Source organism: Prionailurus viverrinus, chromosome A2, assembly GCF_022837055.1.
Source record: "Prionailurus viverrinus isolate Anna chromosome A2, UM_Priviv_1.0, whole genome shotgun sequence".
In the NCBI taxonomy this organism is placed as follows: Eukaryota; Metazoa; Chordata; class Mammalia; order Carnivora; family Felidae; genus Prionailurus; species Prionailurus viverrinus.
In genome coordinates this window covers 50,093,388-50,114,437 of record NC_062562.1, presented here as the reverse complement: position 1 = coordinate 50,114,437, position 21,050 = coordinate 50,093,388, and the positions used below count along the sequence as shown (strand labels likewise).

Sequence of the window (21,050 nt, the reverse complement as noted above, 5' to 3'; positions counted from 1 at the left end):
GCTCTAGAGTGGAAGAAGCACTCTGTCAGCCCCAAGCAGACACTGCTGTAATTCCCAGCACAGACCTCTGTGGCCTTTGGCCCTCTGGCTTCACCCCGGGTTTAGAGAGCAGGATCTGGCTGGATGTGGTGCTCAGTGGCCTCCTGATGTCCCCAGGAGCTTGTTTTAGAGTCTGCTCCTGGATCATGGGCACTTAGGACCAGGAAGCCCCAGAATCCCCCTGTTCTGAGCTCAGACTCATGCATTTATTCATCCTCCCAACAACCATACATTCATTGTGCCCTACACCGGGCTAGGTAATGGACTAGGGCCTGGAAACACAACAGGAACAAAAGACAGTCATAACTAGTAGGGAGCCAGTTTAGCCAACAGACAATGGAGTAAGTAAGCATTGGATGGTATGGGATCACTTAGCCCAGCTCGGATGGGGTGGGGAGAAGGAGTAAAGCCAGAGAAGTCTTCCTGGAGAAGGAAAAGCACAAGTTGAGGCTTAAAGAGTGAGAGCCTGAAAAAGCAGGGAAAGGGCATTCCAGACTAATGAGAATAGCATATGCAAAGGCCAGAAAGCAAGAAGTATCTCCCATCAGCCTCCCTGATGGAAGTGTCCTTCATCATTCTCTGAGCTTCTCTTGACAACACTGGACAGCCCAATGCAATGTTTTGTTTCTTCATTTCCCCCAAATCCCCTACTGTCCTGTGTTCATTGTAAATCACCAGAGCCATGGTCTGAAATCTTTGCTGGTTCCATCCTCTTGGGTTCTTCCCATTACACAGAATGCCTTGAATCTCATGGGTGAGCTTCACTGCCCAGTGCCTTCACCCTGGTGACTGCCACTGCCTCAAATGTCCCTGCTTCCCTCTGTTCTGTAAATAAACTTCCTTGTAGCAGGAAGCCAGGCCCTATCCCTGCCCCAAGAGCACTGCTTTCTTTCCTTCTTGAATGTGATTTTCTAAGGCCTTCTGTCACCTGCTTGGGTGCCTTGCAGGGGTGATATGCAATTTAAGACTTCTCTCTTCTGAACAGACCTTGGGTCGCCTCAGGCAGAGCCCCACTGGGCAGAGATCACCTGATCCAAATGTCAGCTGCAAAAATGTTTTCTGCTTCTCTTTGCCTCAAATATGTGGTCAGCTCCTGTCGTTCTCTCCATCATTTCAAAATGAATCTCATTCCACAACAGCCTTGTCTTTGAGCTCCACCTGAGCCTATGGTGAACCCTGGCTTATTCTTAAAAAAAATATATAGTTCCCTGGAATGTCTCTTTTAGAAAAATCTGTTCCTGGCTTCTCTGGGCTGGCTAGTGCCCAGATTTCCCACTTACTCTTTTTTGTTTCTTCGTGTTTGCCAACAAACTGCCCTGGGTTTGGCTCCTTGCCCAGCTGACTCTCAGGGTCACCTCCCATCTCTCCTGAAAATAGGAGGTACACTTCTCTGCACCACTGGCAACCAGGTGGCCAAGCCTAGGGCGGCTCAGTATTTCTCTTTGCACCCACTGCTCCATCCCACACACTCTAACTTGTGACTGAATTTTCTCTCGAAAACCAGCACATTGTATGTTTTTCCTTTCTTCCTTTTATTTGTTAAAATATACCTCCCTCAGTCCCTGCAGGGTGCCTGTCCTTTGCCATTTGTTTAAGATTTGGGTCCTTTTCTTTCTTGGCCCCCTTCTTTCTCTCTTGGGTGAAGTTTCTGCCTGTGTTCCTTGTATGAGGCTGTTCAAAGGAGCACAGATCTGTTTTCTTTAAGATTCTGAAAAATTGCAATATGTAGGAAATTCATTCTTGGGTCATTATTCCTAAACCCACTTTCTTTTTCTTCTGACATGAGTCAGCCAGGGTTTTAGTTGAGATGGTGATGATAATGATGGGATTTTTTAAAAATGTTTATTTATTTTTGAGAGAGAGAGAGAGAGAGAGAGAGAGAGAGAGGGAGAGAGACAGAGCACGAGCAGGGGAGGGGCAGAGAGAGAGAGGGAGACACAGAATCCTTAGGCTCTAGGCTCTGAGCTGTCAGCACAGAACCTGACATGGGGCTTGCACCCATGAACCTTTAGATCATGACCTGAGCCAAAGTCAGACACTTAACCTACTGAGCCACCCGGGCATCCCTAATGATGTGATTTTTTGCTGTCAGCAAACCTTAAACTCATTGGTCAAGTTTTGAGATCTTTCTGTAACCTGGAAAAATGAAGAGGAAATATCGCAAAAAGGCAGGAAAGCAGTTGTCCTGCCACAAAGAGAGCCACACTGGCCTCTTGTCTCTTGGGCCAGTTTTCCTGGGCAAACTCTGTTTTTCCCCCACAAACCAACCCACTGTCCCCTTTGCACGTAACTATGAGAGAGTTGCCAGTGGTCTCTCCTTATTTGGAGGGTTGGTGGGAAGGGGAGTCAATGGCCCTTTCACCCTGTGCAGATCAGGATAGGGTTTGGATTAGAGACTGAAGTCATGGCATGGAGGGTCTGACATGTTTGACATCTGGCCCTTCAGAGATCTGTCTCCTGCCCCAGGGAGAGGATTGTGACCTATAGATGGTTGGGAGGGGTCATCATGTTGAGCCTCAGAACGGGCTTGGGAAGACCTGTGGCCACCGAGAACTGCCCTTGTGCAAGAAACCATCTGCAAGCTTCCTGCCATGCCCCTGGTCTGGCAGCACGTTTCCTTAGAGCCTGTAAGCACACGCTGTGTGCACTCTGCCCTGGGTACAGCCCTGCCGTAAAGTCCCCGGCAATGCCCCAGTGACCTGGCTGAGAGTGTGCCGCAGGCAGATCTGTTGGGTAATAATTCTCCCATCCCCAGGACATTAGCTAGCCAAGCATGAACACAGCTTTCTCTCAGACTTGCCCAGAATTTTAGCTGTAATTCTCCTCCCAGAGGAGGCCATCGTTCCCATGAACCATCCTGTTCATCCTGAACTCTGGAATTCCAGTCATTTCTGGAACCAAAATTGACTCACCTTGTAGAAAGCCAAAGGCCTAAGCCAGGAGGAGAGACTATTTGGATGCTTCCTTTTATGGCCTTCTGGGAGGGAGAGGAAGAGCAAATTGTGTGTGTGTGTGTGTGTGTGTGTGTACATATGTACACGTATGTGTGTATATATAAAGTCCATGTGTTAATTGTGCATGACAAGGGTTGCTAACATGCAATATGGGGAAAAAATCCATGTGCTTTTGAATCATGAGACCACAAAAGTAATATGTGGTAAATAATAGGGAAACAGCTAATTTGAACTCCTGGTTCTCCAAAGGGGCCTCAAGGGCTGTTATAGGAACAGAGGGGGCTTAGGAGGGAGGTGTGGACCTCTCCTCCCAATTCAACTAAGACAGCTTTGTTTTATTTATTTTTATTTTTTTAAGTGTATATATTTTTGAGAGAGAGAGCATGAGTGGAGGAGGGGCAGAGAGAGGGGGAGAGAGAGAATCCCAAGCAGGTTCAGCACTGTGAGTGCACAGCCCGACGGACATGGGGCTCAGTCCCACAAACCGTGAGATCATGATCAGATGCTTCGACTGAGCCACCCAGGCACCCCTAAGACAGCTTTGTTTTATATGTTGGGCATTCAGAGAAAGTTTTTTCTTGAAAAGAAAATGAAAAGGTTAGGGTTTTACTTTTTTTTTTTTTAACGTTTATTCATCCTTGAGAGACAGTGTGTGAGCAGGGGAGGGACAGAGAGAGGGAGACACAGAATCTGAAGCAGGCTCCAGGCTGTCAGTACAGAGCCTGATGCGAGGCTTGAACCCTCGAACCGTGAGATCATGACCTGAGATGAAGTCGGACGCTTAACCGACCGAGCCACCCAGGTGCCCCTAGCATTCTCTTAAGGAAGGAGGGAAGGAGAGAGGAAGATAGGTCTGCAAGCAGACAGATAGGTTTGAAAACCAGGGGTAAAAGGAAGAACATCTCCCAGGCATTATGAGACCTGGGGGCTGCCAGTGTCTGTTTTGACTGTGTGAATGTGGGCAAATCGTTTTGCTTGTTGGGCTCTCAGCTCTCTTGCGGGAGATTAGTGGTGTTGGAACCATGCCTTCCTCACTGCCATGCAGTGCTGTTGTCAGGATTAAGAGAGATCACATGTGCAAGTGCGCTTCTCACTCGAGAAGTGCTTTGTCAGTATACACAATGATTTGTTATGTTTTCTCTCTTCCTTCCCCACAAGGAATTCTCCTCTCCTCCTGTGGGGATATCGGAGAGGTTGACCTATGGAACATCAGTGTCTCTGCCACCATATACAGTCATTCAGGCGGGGCACTACACAAGGGTGCTCAGGCAAGGAGGGCAGGTGGGAGCTGAACTGTGGTTCGTGCTCTGTAAGCCACAAGACCTGGTTCAGGAAGGAAGTGGGGGGCCCTCTCTAATTTGCACTAAAGCATGTTGGGGCTAGCAGAGTCCCTGGCAGTGACATTCATTCTTTTCCTACGGAGGTGGAGTAAAGAGATCCAAGTATGAGTTTCCTGCTCTGCTCCTCACTGCTTGCCAGTCTTAGAACAGTCTGTGGACTGTTCTGGGAGAAGGAGGAAAAGCCCGTCGGGCAGACATCTGTCAGCACCTTCAGAGAGGAGTTAGATTGCTCTGTGCTTCCTTTCATCTCCTCCCATGGAAACTCCGGGGGATCTAGCCGAGCAGCCCTTGATTAAACAGGAAAGTGCTGCCCTCCTGAAATATCATTTACCCCTGTCCAGGTGTCAAAAATTTGAAAGATTGACAGCATTCCATGGGCAGGACTGTGGAAAAGAAGCGTTCTCCTATGTTGCCACGTGGGAGTATAGAATGATGCAGCCCCAGGTGGGGGGAAAATTTGTCTCTATCTAATGAAACTATGTATGTATGTACACTTAGACCCACAACCCCACTTCTAGGACCTCGCCAGAGACATCTTTACAAATACCAAAACACATGCACAAGGTTATTTGTTGAAGTAATATTTGTAATAGTGAAAGGTTGTCAGTCCACGGGAGATTGGTTGACCAAATTATGGTTGATCCACGAAAGAGTACTTTGCAGCCATTTAAAAAAAAGAAGAAGAACCAGGAAGATCTCTGTGCACTGATATGGAGGGATTTCTAGTGTTTATTGTGAAGCAAAGAAACAAGTGTATGTAGCAGTATTGTATACTACTTACATTTGCGGAAAAAGTGAAGGGAAATAAAAAATTCATATGTATGCTTTTTGCTTAACAGGGCAAACCAGAAACTAATGACAATGGTCAAATGTGAGGTGTGGAGGGGAGAAGGATAAGAGTAGGGCTTGTCTGCATGCAACTTTTTACCTGTTTTTGACTTTTGGACAATTTAAATGCTTTATATTTTCAAAACTGCAAATTTTTTAAAAAAGGATTTCCAAAAAAAAAAAAAAACCCTAAAATTGAATATAAGTAGAAACAAGCTGTGTATCAAATTGATTATCACACAGAGAGTAACTTTTGAACATATGCTCTGGTTATACATTTTTAACAGCTTTATTGAGTTAGATACCATAAAGCTCACCCATTTTTAAAGTGCACAATTCAGTGGTTTCTAGTATATTTACAGAGATGTGTGAACATCACCATAATCCAATATCAGAAATTTTTCATCATCCCCAAAAGGAACCTTCTACCCATTTGTAGTCACTCCCTTATCCCCTAAATCCTAGTCCACCACTGTAGGCAAACACTAATCTACCTTTTGTCTTCTGACCATATATCTTTAATGGGATACATTCTTAGAATTAAATCCACCCCCCCAAAAACAAAGCCCCTGAGAAGAAATCTTAAATTTAATGGTGGTGATATTACTATTAAAATTTCTAAATTGTTACATATATTATAGAATAAGGCAGATACAATATTAATGTTATTCAGAACCAAGATTTTCACTAAGAAAAATGAAATCCAAATATAAAATACATGAAGGTAAAGAAAATCTTATATCTGCAATATGAATTGGAAATAACTATGTGAACTCATAAAAGAATTAATGTGTATTCTTGCTGTATCCACTGAAAAGGTTTAGAAGCTCTTTATAGCACTCCTGTGCCAATGAGCACACCTGGAACTTATATCCTGGTTTCTAAATACCATTCCCTACAAAAAGCAAACAGATCTCCTTGGAGCAATGTTTGATTCCAGATCTGGGTCAAGGAAAGTACAAGGTGATCCATGGACATCTTTTGTGCCAGAAAGCAAGGAAGTGCTCAGTGGAGGTCATATATAAAGAACTTTTGTCCCTGGAAAAATTGGAGACAATCTGAGCATCCCAAAGACTAGTGATGATAATGGATTATGACACGTTGAATTAGAAATGATAAAAACAATCCCTTAAAGATGCTAAATAATAACAATAAGAAGAGGAAGAGTGAGGGGGGCATGGGGAAACCTTTTCTTTATGGCAGAATGCCAGCTAATAAATGTAGAAGGAATGACAAAACTAGAAAATCACCATTTTGCAACCTAGGATACTAATTGATTTAGGCAAAAATCATCAGTGGATGTTAAAAGCATTGGGTGAAACATGTTGAGCACAATGACGTGCACATACATCACTTGTTTTTTTCAAAAATAGTTTATATTCTATACTTACTATTACAAAGGGGAAAATAAACCTTTGCAGTGCAGGGATCTGGAGGTTGTCCCCTTAATCCATTGATCACACTTAGCAACACCAGTAGCAAGACGGGCTGACATTATGTGCCTCCAGATACAATAAGGTGTCTACAACATGACCCATGTACTAGTGTTGCCACAAATGTTTAACTTAAATCTATTCTTGAGGAGACAATCAGAGAAATCCAAAGTGGGAGGCATTCTATAAGGCAACTGGCCTGGACTCTTCAGAAGAGGCAATATTGTAAAAAACGAGCTATGATAAAAAAATGTTGGGGTGTCTTTTACGTTCAAAAGACTAAGTTGGGGGCATCTGGGTGGCTTAGCTGGTTAAGTGTTTGACTCTTGATTTTGGCTCAGGTCATGATTTCTTGGTCGTGAGATCAAGCCCTGTGTCCATGCTGGGAATGGAGCCTGCCTAAGATTCTCTCTCTCCTTCTCCCTCTGCCCCTCCCCTCTCTAAAAAAAGAATAAATAAATAAAATAAACATAAGACTTAGGAATCATAACAACCAAATGAATTATGGGACTATTGATCAGATCTTAGCTTTTGAAAAAAGCTATGAAAGACATGGAACAATTGAGAATGTTTGAATGTATGGAAGATGGTGTTTTGGAACTATTGTTAATTTTTTCTTAGATGTAATGATGTTATGGAGTTACGTAGGAGAATATCCTTGTTGGGAAAAATGTGTTCAAGTATTTAGCAGTGATGTGCTACGATGTCTACAAAATACTCTCAAATCATTGAGCAATAATAAATACAAGTAAAGACAGAAAGCAAACATGGCAAAAGATGAGTGTAAGTTAATGAGTGTGAGTGAAGGGTGATGGATGTTCAGTATTTCAGTTTTACAGTATTTCCATATGTTTGAACATTTTCAAAATCAGTTACAGGGAGAACTGCTGGGCCAGGCCATCCCTCCTGCCATCTGCACATTTCCTGTCTCTTTACCAAGCTGAATCATCATCTCCTGTTTCTTCTCAGGTGAAGACCCCCTTGTGGATGATCAAAATGAACGAGATATCAATTCAGTCGCTGGTGTTTTAAAACTGTATTTCCGAGGACTGGAAAATCCACTCTTTCCTAAGGAAAGGTTTCAAGATTTGATATCTACTATTAGTAAGTATTTCCCAGGTGGAATGGTGGAATGATCAATTCCATGGCATATCTTTATTGAAGTTGTACAATGGGCTCATCATTATGTAGGAAGGAGGGATACTGAAAGAAGCAGTATGGTCCTTGTTCTCATAGAACTTAAAACCTAGCTGTAGAGATAACAGGATGATGTATAATGGAAAATGGCATGGTACAACCCTGGGTATGAATGGCGCTTAGAAGAGAAGAGGCAGAGGAAGACTTGGTTTTGCTTTAGGAGGAGCCTACCCAGAGTATCCTGGGAAGAGTTTGAGGACACACAGACCAATGGGACCAGCAGGAGGGTGTCCCAGCCAGTGCATGGTGCAAGAGGCTGGAAGGGTAAAATAGAGCAAGAGAGGAGAGACCTTGCAAGGATCTGGAGCTTTTCCCATTGGGTAATGGGGAGCCATAGCGGATTTGGGAGTCAGGTCAGCAATATGACAGACAAGCAAAATGGTGAAAATAAGTTGACTGTGGGCTTCTTCCAATGTTACAAGCCATCAGAGTTCTCTTTCACAGGTATTTCTGTGGATGAAGGCAAGAGCCCAATCTAGAGGCCTGAAGTAAAGGCACCTTGACTATAAGATGGCCAAACCTAAGGCAACATTTTGGGAGTTTCTAAAAATAAACTTTTTAATATTATAATATGGAAATCTTAGTATTTTAGAATAAACTCTTTAATTGATTTATAGAAAATTGCCCCACACCCAGTGTTATTAGGGATGCTTCTCACAATGCTCTGAGAGATTTGCAGCCAGGAAAGGGCTGCTGGGGGTTGGAGGCTTCAAGCTTCTTACCTGCCTGGTATAAAAGACCCTTCCTCTGCCCTTCTACCCTCCACACTACCTACTGCTCATCTTTCCAGATCCACTTCAAGCTCCAAATCACCCTCAGAAATTCCAGGCCATGGGGGCGCCTGGGTGGCTCAGTCAGTTGAGCATCCAATCCTTGATTTCGGCTCAGTCGTGAGATTGAGCCGAGTTGGGCTCTGCACTGGGCATGGAGCCTGCTTAAGATTCTCTCACTCCTCTCTCCCTCTACCCCTCCCCTGCTTGCATGGTTATGCGTTCTTTCTCCCTCTCCCTCCCTCCCACTCTCCCTCCCTCTCCCTCCCTCAAAAAAAGAGGAAAAAAAGAAAAAGAAAAGGGAGAAATTCCAGGCCACAGAGGCCCAACCCTGTCTGAGCCCCATGTCATGTGCTCAGCTAGTGTTTCCGGAAGCCCCATTAATCTATTCCTGAGCAGATCACCTGAGCAGACAAGGTTGTTGACCTCTGATGCAAGCTCATGACATCACATACCTGGGATCACACCTCGAATCACACCGCAAAAAAAAAAAAAATCCCTTCTGATTTCCCTGCCAAATCCTGTGGTTACTTCAAGGAGAAAAATTTCAGAGGTCTATCTCCCTCCTAAACAGAGAGATGGGGCCTCAGTCTCAGAAATGTTTGTAGAATACACTGACAACCTATAATTTAGTACCATTGTTTTGCTTTCATTGTATCTATATTTATGTTACCTCCTAATTATAGCAAGCGTTCCTGGTTTCTCATTTACAGAGGGAGGTAAACTTTCCTTTATGAATAAATGTATTTAAGAAAAAAATGTAATAAGTGGAGATGGTACTAGGGCAGTGATGACTGAAGCTGAGCCCATGGAGCAGCCTCTATAAAGGGCAATGGAATCACTGAAGGTCCAAGAACTTTTAGTTCTGCGGGAGGCTTGGGCAAGGCTTCTCAGTGCCAGACTTCGAAGGTAGGCTGCAGTGTGCTGGGCAGAGTCGAGAGACCACCAGTGCGTACAAAGGCCCAGGGGCACGAAGGCCCTCTGGGAGAGGAAGATGGTGGATGAGGCAGCCTGGCATAGTTTCTCGGTGGGGGCAGTATTGGCATTTAGGGTAGTGCGGTGCCTTGTGTGTCCCATGCACTCAGAACACTTGACACCTTGGCCCCTGGATCCGAAATGCCAGTAGTGCCCTCCAGTCACTGTGACAACCCCAAAGAATGCCTCATAGATTTGTAAATGTCCAGAAGTGTGCACTACCACGTCATTTGAGAAACATGGCTCTGTATCATCTTCAGATACTTGAGGAAGGGGCAGCAGCTAAGCAGTGAGGCAGGCAAAGTTGGTTGAAGCGCTACGGTGAAGGGCCTGGGATACAGAGGAGAAACAAGAGGAGTTGCATCTTTTGTAAAGTTTATTTATTTATTTTGAGAGAGAGTGCATGAGCAGGGGCAGAGAGAGAGAGAGAGAGAGAGAGAGAGAGAGAGAGAATCCCAAGCAGGCACTGCACTGTCAGTGAAAAGCCCGATGCGGGGCTTGAACTCACGAACCGCGAGATCATAACCTGAGCTGAAACCGAGAGCCAGACGGTTAACCAACTGAGCCACCCAGGCACCCCAAGAGAGGTTGCGTTTTAAAAGGAACACGCTGACAGAATGTGGAGGTTGGAGAGAGGGGCTGTGAGAAAAACATGTTTCCTGAGAAAGAATCTGGCACAGGCCCGTGCACCAGCCCTGCAGACAAACATCAGAGCTCTGGGGCTCACTCTCTGCACCAGCTTTCCCTCTGCACACCCTCTCCACAAGGCAGAGCCCAGAAACCTCTTCTCTTTACCAAGCCCAATTTGCTGCTCTCACCCCTGGCCTGACTGATAAAAATACCAATGTCTCTGCCTAGGACTGACCTGAAAACGGGGGTCAGAGATAAGATCACAAGCATCTATCAGGCCTCTTGGCCAATATATATAGCTCTAGAGTTGGTTATTTAGTCCACCCTCATTTCTGGCCTACTCTGTGCCGTGCCTGTGATGCATGCAGCTGGTGTTCATAAAGGGGTTAAAGAAACATGGTCCGTGCCTGTGTCAGGACTCACAGGTGTCAGGTGACAGAAGCTCAGCTGACACTGGCTTCATTCATAAAAGCGAACGTGTAGACTCACATTCTTGCTCTGAGTGGCCAGGTCAGGGTCACATATCAATCCCCTTGAACCATGTGGACTGAGCAAATGTGGGCTGTACTTGGCTCTCTGAGGACGAAAGACACCCCAAAAAGTCCCTTTATGTTACAGAACTGGAGAACCCAGCTGAGAGGGTGCACCAGATCCAGCAAATCCTCATCACCCTTCCCCGCGTGGTCATCGTGGTCATGAGATACCTCTTCGCTTTCCTCAACCAGTGAGTTGCCCGGCCAAGGGGGGGGCCCCTCTTTGCCTCAGCCCTGGCCTCCTTTGGGAGGGGATGTCCTGAGGCTTCTGCAGGTGCAGCTCTTCCTAAAACAGAACATGGAACCCTCCTGGACTTGAGTAGAGCCCTCAAAAGAAAGAACCCACAGGGGGGGAAGATTCACCTTTCTCAGGTGACTTGTGAGTACCTCCTTTCTTGTAGCCTCTCGCAGTATAGTGACGAGAACATGATGGACCCCTACAACCTGGCCATCTGCTTCGGGCCCACCCTCATGCACATCCCTGATGGGCAGGACCCTGTGTCCTGCCAGGCACACGTCAACGAAGTCATCAAAACCATCATCATTCATCATGAAGCCATCTTCCCCAGCCCCCGGGAGCTAGAGGGACCTGTGTATGAAAAATGCATGGCTGGAGGGGAAGAATATTGGTAAGATTCCATTCCTCTTAATATTATTATTATCATCATCACTGTCGTTTTTGCTGTTGAGCAGGAACAGTAAGAAACCCTTTGATTTTCTTACTGCTTTATAGTCTTGACTCCCATATGCATTTTCTCATTTGAGCTTTGCTGCAGCCTTATACCAGAGATAGTTGCATCAGCCAGGACTCTCTTGGTTTGTAAGGGACAGAACTACAACTCAAACTGGGTTAAGCTAAGTGGGAATTTATTGATTTTCTTTACTTAACTAAAAAGTCTAGGATTATGACTTCAGGTATAGCTGGATTCAGGGGTTCAACTGTTATTATCAGGAATTGGTCCTGCAATCCCCAGCCCCTGGCTCTGCTTTCTTCTGCATTGGCTTCATTCTCAGGCATCCTCTCCTTGGTGGCTTCAGGAAGACATATGGTAACTCCAGATTTAGAGAACATTCTCTCAGCATCCCCAGTGGAAAAAGACCTTCTCTTTCCCAAGGGTCCCAACATAAATCCAAGAAGTATATCCCCTTGCTGAGGCTTGGGTCTGATGAGCTAATCACATTAGTTAGGAGATATTAAGCTGTCAATGGCCAGGTGTGTCTTAAGCCCATCCGAGGCAGCAGGGCGCTGGATAATAATCCCCACCTCCACCTCTTGAGAAACAACTTCTCTTTTCCAGACAAAGTGAGTTCACATTCTTTGAGAGCTCCAGGCCAGGTCAGCAGTTGATAGTCAGGTACCTCTGTTTACCTGGTGCTACATGAGGTCTTAGGAGAAAAATTTTAGAACCTAATCAAAATCAGGGCTGGCCACCTTCTCCAGACTAAGACCTTAAAATGTGGTAAAGATAGGGCATTTTTTTTTAATGTGGAAAGGACAGGAGATTCAGAACACCAACTGACAGACCAGTCAAAGGGTTCCTATTCATTCTTTATACCCATTCCTGCACAACACACAGCTGTATATTTAGGTATTACCCACACTGCTTTCAGCTAGGTGCCTACAGGGGGGTTTGTCTTTGGATTATCAAAGCATTCCTGAACTCTTGATTCACTTCAAAGAAGGGAGATATTGCAGCCCCTTTGTTTCCCACCCTGCGCCCCATAGAGATACGGGCCCCACTGTCTTGTAATCATAGCTCTGTAGTAACCTTTATGTGAGGCTCCAGGAGCAGGTCTGTCCCTGTTCTCTAACAGAAACATTAAACAGCCAGCAAGCGTACTTTCTGGACAAAGAGAAGCTTTTCACGCAGCGTTTGCAACCATTCCCAGTTCTCTTTTCTTGCTGCAATGTGTGTAATTAGTGTTCTGGGAAGCGTCCTAAAGATCGGTTGTACCTACCAAAGAACAATATACGATAACCATACTTGCCTCAGTCCCATTTGTGTCTCATGAGAAAGAAAAACTATTAATTACATTGGAAATATTTGCAAAGCCAAAAGGGGGGATTTGGCTGAGGGTCTCCTTGTAGTGGACAACATTCATTCATTCAACAGTTGGACAAATGGGTGTTGAGTGTCTGTCCTGGGCCAGGCCCTGGGCAGGGGGGCAGGGATGCAACCTGAGCAGGATTAACCCCTGATGCAGGGAGCTCCGATGGAGGAGGAAACAGGCAGTTCCAGAAGTGAGGCTCCTTGAGCCCATGTGGCGAGGTCAGGAAGGGCTTCCTGGAGGAACCTTAACTGAGACCTGTGGGATGAACTGGAGTCAGCCAGGTGAGGCATGGGCAAGGAATGTTCTGGGCTTGGAGCCTTCAGTAAAGTGGAAAGTGGTTCCATGTGGCCAGAGTGTTGCTTGTGCCAAGTGAATGGTGAGGGCGGAGGCTCCACAGGCCAGCAGGAGCCAGGTTATGAAAGGTCTTAAACAAGCCACTGTGCAGAGTCTGGACCTTATCCAGGAGGCAATGGAGAATTTTCATAATGAAGTTCGTATTTTTTCAAAAGGCACTGCAGATGTCACCTCCTCTAAGAAGCCTTCCCTGACCACCCTATGCAGGTCCCCTCAGCCGTTCTTGTCTCTGCTCATTTATTCCTACATAACACATCTCAGCTTGTAGCAGTTTTCTTTCCTGGCCCACAAGGGCAGAGTCTTACCCATCAATACGTCTCTCCTACCTCCCACAGTGCCTGGCATATATTAGGACTCCATCAATGACTTAGTTAAAAAAAAACTGACTAGGTGAATAAACCCTGGCCTGAAGAAGCTTATAGTCTAGTGAGGGGGTAGCGGCTGGCGAAATTGTCCCAGTGCATTAATGACCAAGTCTGACAGGCCTGGATTCAGGCTACCCACTCCCACGCCCATCATGGCTGCCAGCCTGCTTCCACTAGCTAGACTGGTCTGGGATTTTGCACACAGCATCGTGAGGCACCCGGAGGACCCAACACCTTGTGAGGTGGACCCACGCCACCTCTCTCGGGGTGTCACCTCCTCTGTGAGACCTAGAACCAGGCTAGGTGAATGTCTCATGGTACCTCCACAATTCCTTTCTGTTCTGGCCCGTGGTCCTTCCGAGGATAAATGCCAGGGTTTTATGGTGCCCTCTGGGTCTTACAGAACACCTAGAAATTGATAGCCCAGCAAATTCAAGGGCTGGGGGAAGCTGGAGGAGGGTATTCAGGATAGCTTTCCATTGAGGGGGCTGGGAGTGGTTTCCTGTTAGGAGTGTTCATGGGTGGTCAGATGGACAAGACAGGACGGTGCAGGCCTGGGCCTGACCTGGGTCAAGTGCAGAGGTGGGCTTGGCTGGCACTTACGGGATGCTGAGGACAGTGTGAGGGTGCAAAGCCCAACAAGTCCCCTTCCCATGTTTCTTTGCAGTGACAGTCCACATAGTGAGCCAGGGACTATCGATGAAGTTGACCATGACAATGGCACGGAGCCTCACACAAGTGACGAAGGTGAGTGAGGGGGAATCTGGGGCCAAGGAACTCACTTGGGGCCTCTCATGCTGACTCGTGCCTGCCCAATGGCTTGGCTGGCCCGCACACTCCCTCCAGCCTTGCCAGTCAGCACCTTGTCCTCTAGAATAGAGGGGGGCTCTGAAAGACATCGGACACATGTGCACCTCCATTCACCATACTCCTACTGGCCTGTCTCCTCCCTTTCTGTATCCTTCCTGGCCCGAATATAAATCCGAAGTGACGAGAGTTTGCTAAGTAGGAAGCATGCTTTGTCCCCTGTCTCTCCCCAACCAGGGATCTGTTCTGTATCCAGCCTGTGCTAGGACTTGAGGTACTTCAATGAAAGACACATGGGTCACAGAGGAGCTCCCAGTCTCATTACCTGACACACAGCGAGCAGCTCCCCATGACACACAGAAATTACGCCCAATGACAGCTGTGTCCCCAGTGTGGGGATGCCTCAAAGATGAAGCTGAGCAGTGATGGCCCAGGGAAGTGTGGAGGGAGAGAGGGAAAGGCTGGCCTGGGCTTGAGGGATTCATCGGACCCTTCCACCTGATGGATAAGGAGAAGGAAAAGATAAGGATAAGGAGAAGAAAGTTGGGGAAACTGGACCGTGTAGACAAGCAATCTGGATAATACGGGCCCAGTGCCAGTGAATCCATTAGATAGAATAGACAGTGCCCAGGGCCCATGGTACTTTTAAGGACCCCTGAAAATGTTTTGGTTTCATTTAAAATAATGAGAAAAAAGGAATATGATCCATCGTGGATTGTATTCATCTTTATACCAATGCAATTGTAAAATATAATTTTTAACTTTTTTTTTAATGGAGGAAGGGACCCACGCAAGAAGCAAAAGTGCTTGGGCCTCACAAAAGTCATAACACAATGCTATGTAGACCAAGCATAGCCCTCCTTTCTCCTGGTGATGGTTTTACTTTTTTTTTTTTTAATCCTTATTTAACGACTTTCTTCTGGGCTTCTGTGTTTCCCTTTGGAACGGTCCCAGGCCCTGTTGGCCACCATTTTTGCCAGGAGAGCTGGTACGTACTCAGGGGTGGTTTCTGGGAGCTGGTGAAAGAGGCAAGACTGATAGGGAAGTTTTCACATTCTGGTAGGACTGTCACACTTGCTAATGACAAATACTCCAACTCAAAGTGACTTAAGCATTAAAGGCCTCAGATCATACACCAGAAAAATCCCAGGTTAGGTATAGCTTCAGGCACAGCTGGATCCAGGAGCTTAGTTGTCTCCATCTTCCTGTTCTGCTTCCCTCTGTGTTGGCTTCATTCTCAGGCAGGATCTTCCTGCATGGTGGTCTTTAGCATTTCCAGGCTTTCATTGTCCTTTTGCCCAAAGTCCCAGTGGAAAAGAGCTTCCTTTTCATCATGGTTCCAAGAAAGCTCCTGGGGTAGAGTCTCATTGGACTGCCTTGAGTCACACGCCCAGCCAAAAACCAATCACTGTGGCCCAGGAGGGAGCCCATGGGTCAGGCCTGAGTCACAGGTGTGGAAGAACAAATCTAGGTGTAGTGTTCATCTCTGCCAGAATCCTCAGAGGCCAGAGTCGTCCTGAGCTGAGGGAAATGTCCTGCAGAGCCTTTGTGGGGAGATGTGAAGGCTGCCACTGTCTGCATGTTGGCAGTGATTTGCTTTCCTCTTTCCTTCTTTTCTGTCTCCTGTCCTACCACCTCTGGCTCTCCCTCTGCCTTCTTGTTCTGTCCATCTGTTGCTTTATTTCTGTGTGTGTGTGTGTGTGTGTGTGTGTGTGTAGCTCCCTCTTGCTCTAGATCTTGCTCTCAGTCTCTCTTCCTCCACTGGGGGAAAACATCTCTCATCCAATGAGGTAGACTGATTTTTCAGAATTAGGATCTGTTGGGAATGCTGCCAGTGGAAGAAGATTTGTCTACAGGAGATGGGTCAGGTGCCTTGTGAGGACCCTCACAGCCCACCTTCCTGGGGGCTGAGGTCACTTCCAGTCATCCTGTGCATGCTGAATTTCACCACAGCCCCTCGGCCTGGGAGGTGGAAGGCTGCTGTGGGCACTGGGTAGGAGGAGGGACAGAGAGAACAGTCTTGCTGGGCAGCCAGGCAGCAGCCACAGGGCATTCCCAGCAGGCCCCACCCCACGCCAAGAGCACCCCCTCAGAAAATGCTGCCTCACTCCTCCCAGAGTAGAGGCACACAGTATCCCTGGAGTGGGGTGAGACAGCTTCTCGTCTGCTTCCCCAGAAGGTCCCTTCTGTTGTTCCTTGTCAGGCTGCTGGTTTCTGAGAATGACAAGGGCAGGAAGATCATCCTGGAAGGTCAACAGCCAGCTTCAGGAGAGCCAGGTTCATGCTCCCTGCAGGTTCTCACTGTTTCCTGTGTGGTCATGGTGGCGGCTGCTGAATCAGGAGCATCCTTTGGAGGAAAATTAAGTGCATTTCCTAAATGTTTACGTGCAAGCCTGCCCCAACCAAATCGGTCACCCAAGTACTGAGTTGCAGGAACAGTTGAGGGGGTGCTAGACTCTGAGAAAGGAAGTCTGGATTTGAAAGTCACAGAGAGGCCTTCATGGCCCTGTGAACTTTGACGAATCATGTAACCTCAGACCTCAGTTTCCTGACATGTAAGATGGGAATGACGGTAACAAGAGAATTGTGACCTAGGTTACAATGAGGTTACATATGCAGAGAAGCTTAGCACAGTGTCTGGGACAACTAGGTGATAGGAAACATTAAGATTGTGTGTTCAGTATAAATCCTTTCTAATTCTGATCAAGAATCTGAGTCCAGGGGCACCTGAGTGGCTCAGTTGGTTAAGTGTCTGACTCTGGCTCAGGTCATGATCTCATGTGGGTTTGAATCCCGCATCATCTCTGTGCTGACAGCGTGGAGCCTGCTTGGGATTCTCTCTCCCTCTCTCTCTCTCTGTCTCTCCCTCTCTACCCCTCCCGCAGTTGCATATTCTCTCTCTCTCTCTCTCTCTCTCTCTCTCTCTCTCTCTCTCTCTCTCTCTCAAAATAAAACCCCTGATTGTGAGAACTAAGCCAAATGAAAACATTGAGGCAGCCTGTCAATAGCATCTTTATTAATTGGATGCTAAATGAGGAACTAGGCTGCCAGATAAAGAAACTACTAAAATCAGTAACAGAAACATGATCATATAGTTACAATATGTCAGTTTTCAATTATAACTGCACCATTATTCTCTCACTGATACTTTCCTAAAATTCTCCCAGTTGACTTCCACTCCTTGCCCTCCATCTACATCTGGAAAGCCATTAAGCCGTTAGCTCTTTGGATGTATTGGGTGTCCATAAATGGGCTTTAGGAAATCTATTACGGGCAAAATTTCGTTTCTTTTGGAATGTGTGCCTCTGAGAAGAGGCGCATGGTTTTCATCAGATTATTCTAGGCATCTACTAGAAATCAGGGTAAGATTTCGATTTGCTTGCAGTTCATGATATTTCCTTTAATAATAATAATTTTTAAAAAGGCCAAGCATACATAAAAGTGGAAGGAAGTTTTATATAATACCTGTCACCCAGTTTCTACAATTGTTACCATTTTGTTATATTTGTTTTATTGTGTATCTATCAATCCGTCTTATTTTAATACATTTCAGAGTGAATTACAGCCATCAGTACAGTCTCCCTCCAAAGATGTTAGCATGCAATGCTGCACACAACAGGGGTCAGCATCGTTTATGGTCCTATTTTTCAAGTAAAATTCCATACACTGAAATGTATAAATCTTAAGTGTATCATTCCCTGAGTTTTTACAGATGCAAAAACTTGTGTAACTCAACCCCCCACCAGCATACAGAACATTTCCAACACCCTAGAAAGTTCCTTCATGCATTTTCCTGCTCAGTCCCTTACTTCCAAAGCCCAAGAAGCAACCACTGACCTGAAAAATTTTTTCATCATAAGTTAGTTTTGCCTGGTCCAGAACTTCATATAAATGGAATTGTGCAGAAAAGTGTCTTTTGATCTGGCTTCTTTCATCTGGCATGACGTTTAGAGCAGAGATTCATGCACATTGTGGGTATTAGGTGAGGTTTTGACAGCATTAAAATGGTGTCACCATCAGTTACCACACAAATGCCCGATTCTGCCTGAATCATGGTCACCCATGGTCACCCATCTGGAAGAAATAAAGAACAACAGAAAAAGAGCATCAGCTCCTTCATTGCTAACTTGGCTAGTGTTCCTAAGCCCTAGTGCAGAGATGGTCAGCTGGCCTGTACCACGTGGCTTAGACCCAGAACCTAAAGAGGACCCTCCCTTCCTCTTTTATTTTAACCATTTATTGAGATATAATTCACATGCCATACAATTCGTCCCTTTAAAGTATACCATTCAGCGGCACTAAATGTAGTCACAGATACATACAACAATGACCACAGTCAGTTTTTATCACCACAGAAAGAAACCCCAAGCCCCCTAGCCATCATTTCTTACCTTCCCTGCCAAAAGCAACCACTGATCTATTTTCTGTCTCTATGGATTTGTCTCTTCTGGACATTTCGTATCGGTGGAATCATGCCATTTGTGGCCCTTGTGTCTGGGCCACAGTGTTTCATTGAGCACAGTGTTTTCCAGGGTCATTCTATTGTTGCAGGTGTCTGGAATTTATTCCTTTTTGTGGCTGAATAATGTCCCATTATATGGGTAGACCACATTTTGTTTCTCTTTTTGTCAGTTGACGGACATTTGGGTTGTTTCCACTTTTTGGCTGTTATGAATAATACTGTCATAAACATTTGTGTACAACTTTTGTGCAAACATACATTTTTATTTTTCTTGGGTATACACCTAGGAGTAGAACTGGATAGCTCTACATTTAGTCATTTAAGGAACTTGCCAGAGTGCTTTCCAAAATGACTATTCCATTTTATATCACCACCAGCAGTGTGTGATCTTTGTCAACACTTATTATTCTCTGACTTGTCAATTCTCGCCATCCTGGTGGGTGTGAAATGGTTCTCATCGAGGTTTTAATTTGAATTCTCTCATGAATACTGAGGCTGAGCCCCTCCTCATGTGCTTGTCAGTTATATATCTTCCTTGGAGAAATGTGTCTTCAGATCCTCTGCCCATTTTAAAATTTGGTTATTTGGTTTTTTATTATTGAGTTGTAAGCGCTCTTTATATATCCTAGATATAAGTTCCTTATCAGCTATATGATTTTCAAACATGTTCTGTTTGAAACATGGGCCTTTTCACTTTCTTGATGGTGTCCTCTGAAGCACAAAAGTTTTCTGATTTTGATGAAGTCTAATTCATCTGTTTTTGTTTTTTTTTTCCTTCTGGTTGCTCATGTTTTGGTGTTACATCTGAGAATCCTCAGCAAATCCAAAATCATGAAGATGTACCCTATGTTTTCTTTCAAGAGTTTTAGGTTTTAGGTCTTACGTTTAGATAATCCATTTTGAGTTAATTTTTGTATATGGCGTGAGGTAGTGGTCCAACTCCACTCCTTCTTTGTGTGTCGCTATCCATTCGTCCCACCACCATTCGTTTTAAAGATTATTCTTTCCCTCATAGAATGATCTTGGCTCCCTTATTCAAAAATCAGTTGACCATAGATGCAGGGCTTTCCTCCTGGACCTCTAGTTCTAGTCCACTGAACTATATGTCTATCCTTGTGCCAGCATCACACTGTCTTGATTACTGTTACTTTGTAGTACGTTTTGAGATCGGAAAGTGTGAATCCTCTAATTTTCTTCTTCTTCTTCAAGATTTTTTTTGTGGCTATTATGGGTTCTTTGCAATTCCATATGAATTTTAGAGTCAGCTTGTCAATTTCTATAGAGAAATCAGCTGGGATTCTAATCGGGATTCAGTGTGTAGACCAGTTGGGGAGTATTGCCATCTTAGCAGTGTTAAGTCTTCTGATCCACCTGTCACACATCATTTCAACTCAGCCTCAGTTTCCCCATCTGTAAAATGAGGATAGTACTGCAAATACTCTTGTGGGGAGTAAATGTGATAATGTAAGTAAAACACTTAACACATGCTAAAAGCTTACTTTGTTCATGCAAAGTAATATCAAGTGTCAACTCATCCCAGGGAACTGTTCTACAAGTGGGAAAATTGCAGGTTATAAAATAAAAATCCCTGTCCTAATGGAGTTCGCATTCTCGTAGGAAGGATCTACAACAAACAGGCTTGAAAATAACATGTGCACATACGTGTGTGCACGCACACACACACACACACACAAGTTCAGATTGTGCTAAGTGCTATGAAGAAGAAGAAAGCAAGGGAAACTGTTAGCGGTTTGACATTTGGTACTTTGGTAGTTGAGAGTGGTCAGGAAGGGCCTTGCTAAGGCAATGAAATTTGAGTACAGACCTGAATGAAATTAGGAAATGGCACACAATGGTCAATAAATATTTGTGGAATGTGAAAGAATGCAAATGTCTGAGAGAAGGTATTGCAAGGAGAGGCAATAATAACCAGTGCAAAGGCCTAGTGGCAGAAAAGGTTTGGCATGTTTTAAAAGCATCAAGAAGCCTCTATGAATGCTTATGCTGTGGTGTTTAGAGGTAAAATGTACTGATGTCTGCAACTTTAAAGTTGATTAAAAAAATAAGATGGGCAGATGGATAGATGGACGGATGGATAGATAAAAGGATGGATAGATAGGTGATAAAGCTAATACAGTAAGCTGTTAATGTAGGACTTAGGTGGCAGGCATATGCATGTTCACTGTAAAATTCTTTCAACTTTGTGTTTGAAAAACATCAGAATACAGTGTTGGCTTACATCAGAGTACAGAAGGCTGGTGAGGCCGTGCAGACCGGGTGAGGAGACAGCGGTAGGAAATTAAGCTGCAGA

General features: G+C 45.2%; 1 protein-coding gene across 3 annotated transcripts in view; it reads left to right on the top strand.

Annotated features, from left to right (window-relative positions):
- The window catches only part of SRGAP3 (SLIT-ROBO Rho GTPase activating protein 3), a 262,285-nt gene that overhangs the window by 224,582 nt on the left and 16,653 nt on the right, over positions 1–21,050 (top strand). For all 3 annotated transcript variants that reach the window (XM_047849973.1, XM_047849974.1, XM_047849975.1), the window contains 4 exons: positions 7,564–7,698; positions 10,785–10,890; positions 11,101–11,328; positions 14,138–14,217. In XM_047849973.1, coding sequence (XP_047705929.1) covers positions 7,564–7,698; positions 10,785–10,890; positions 11,101–11,328; positions 14,138–14,217 — 549 coding nt within the window. The remainder of the gene's footprint in view (positions 1–7,563; positions 7,699–10,784; positions 10,891–11,100; positions 11,329–14,137; positions 14,218–21,050) is intronic.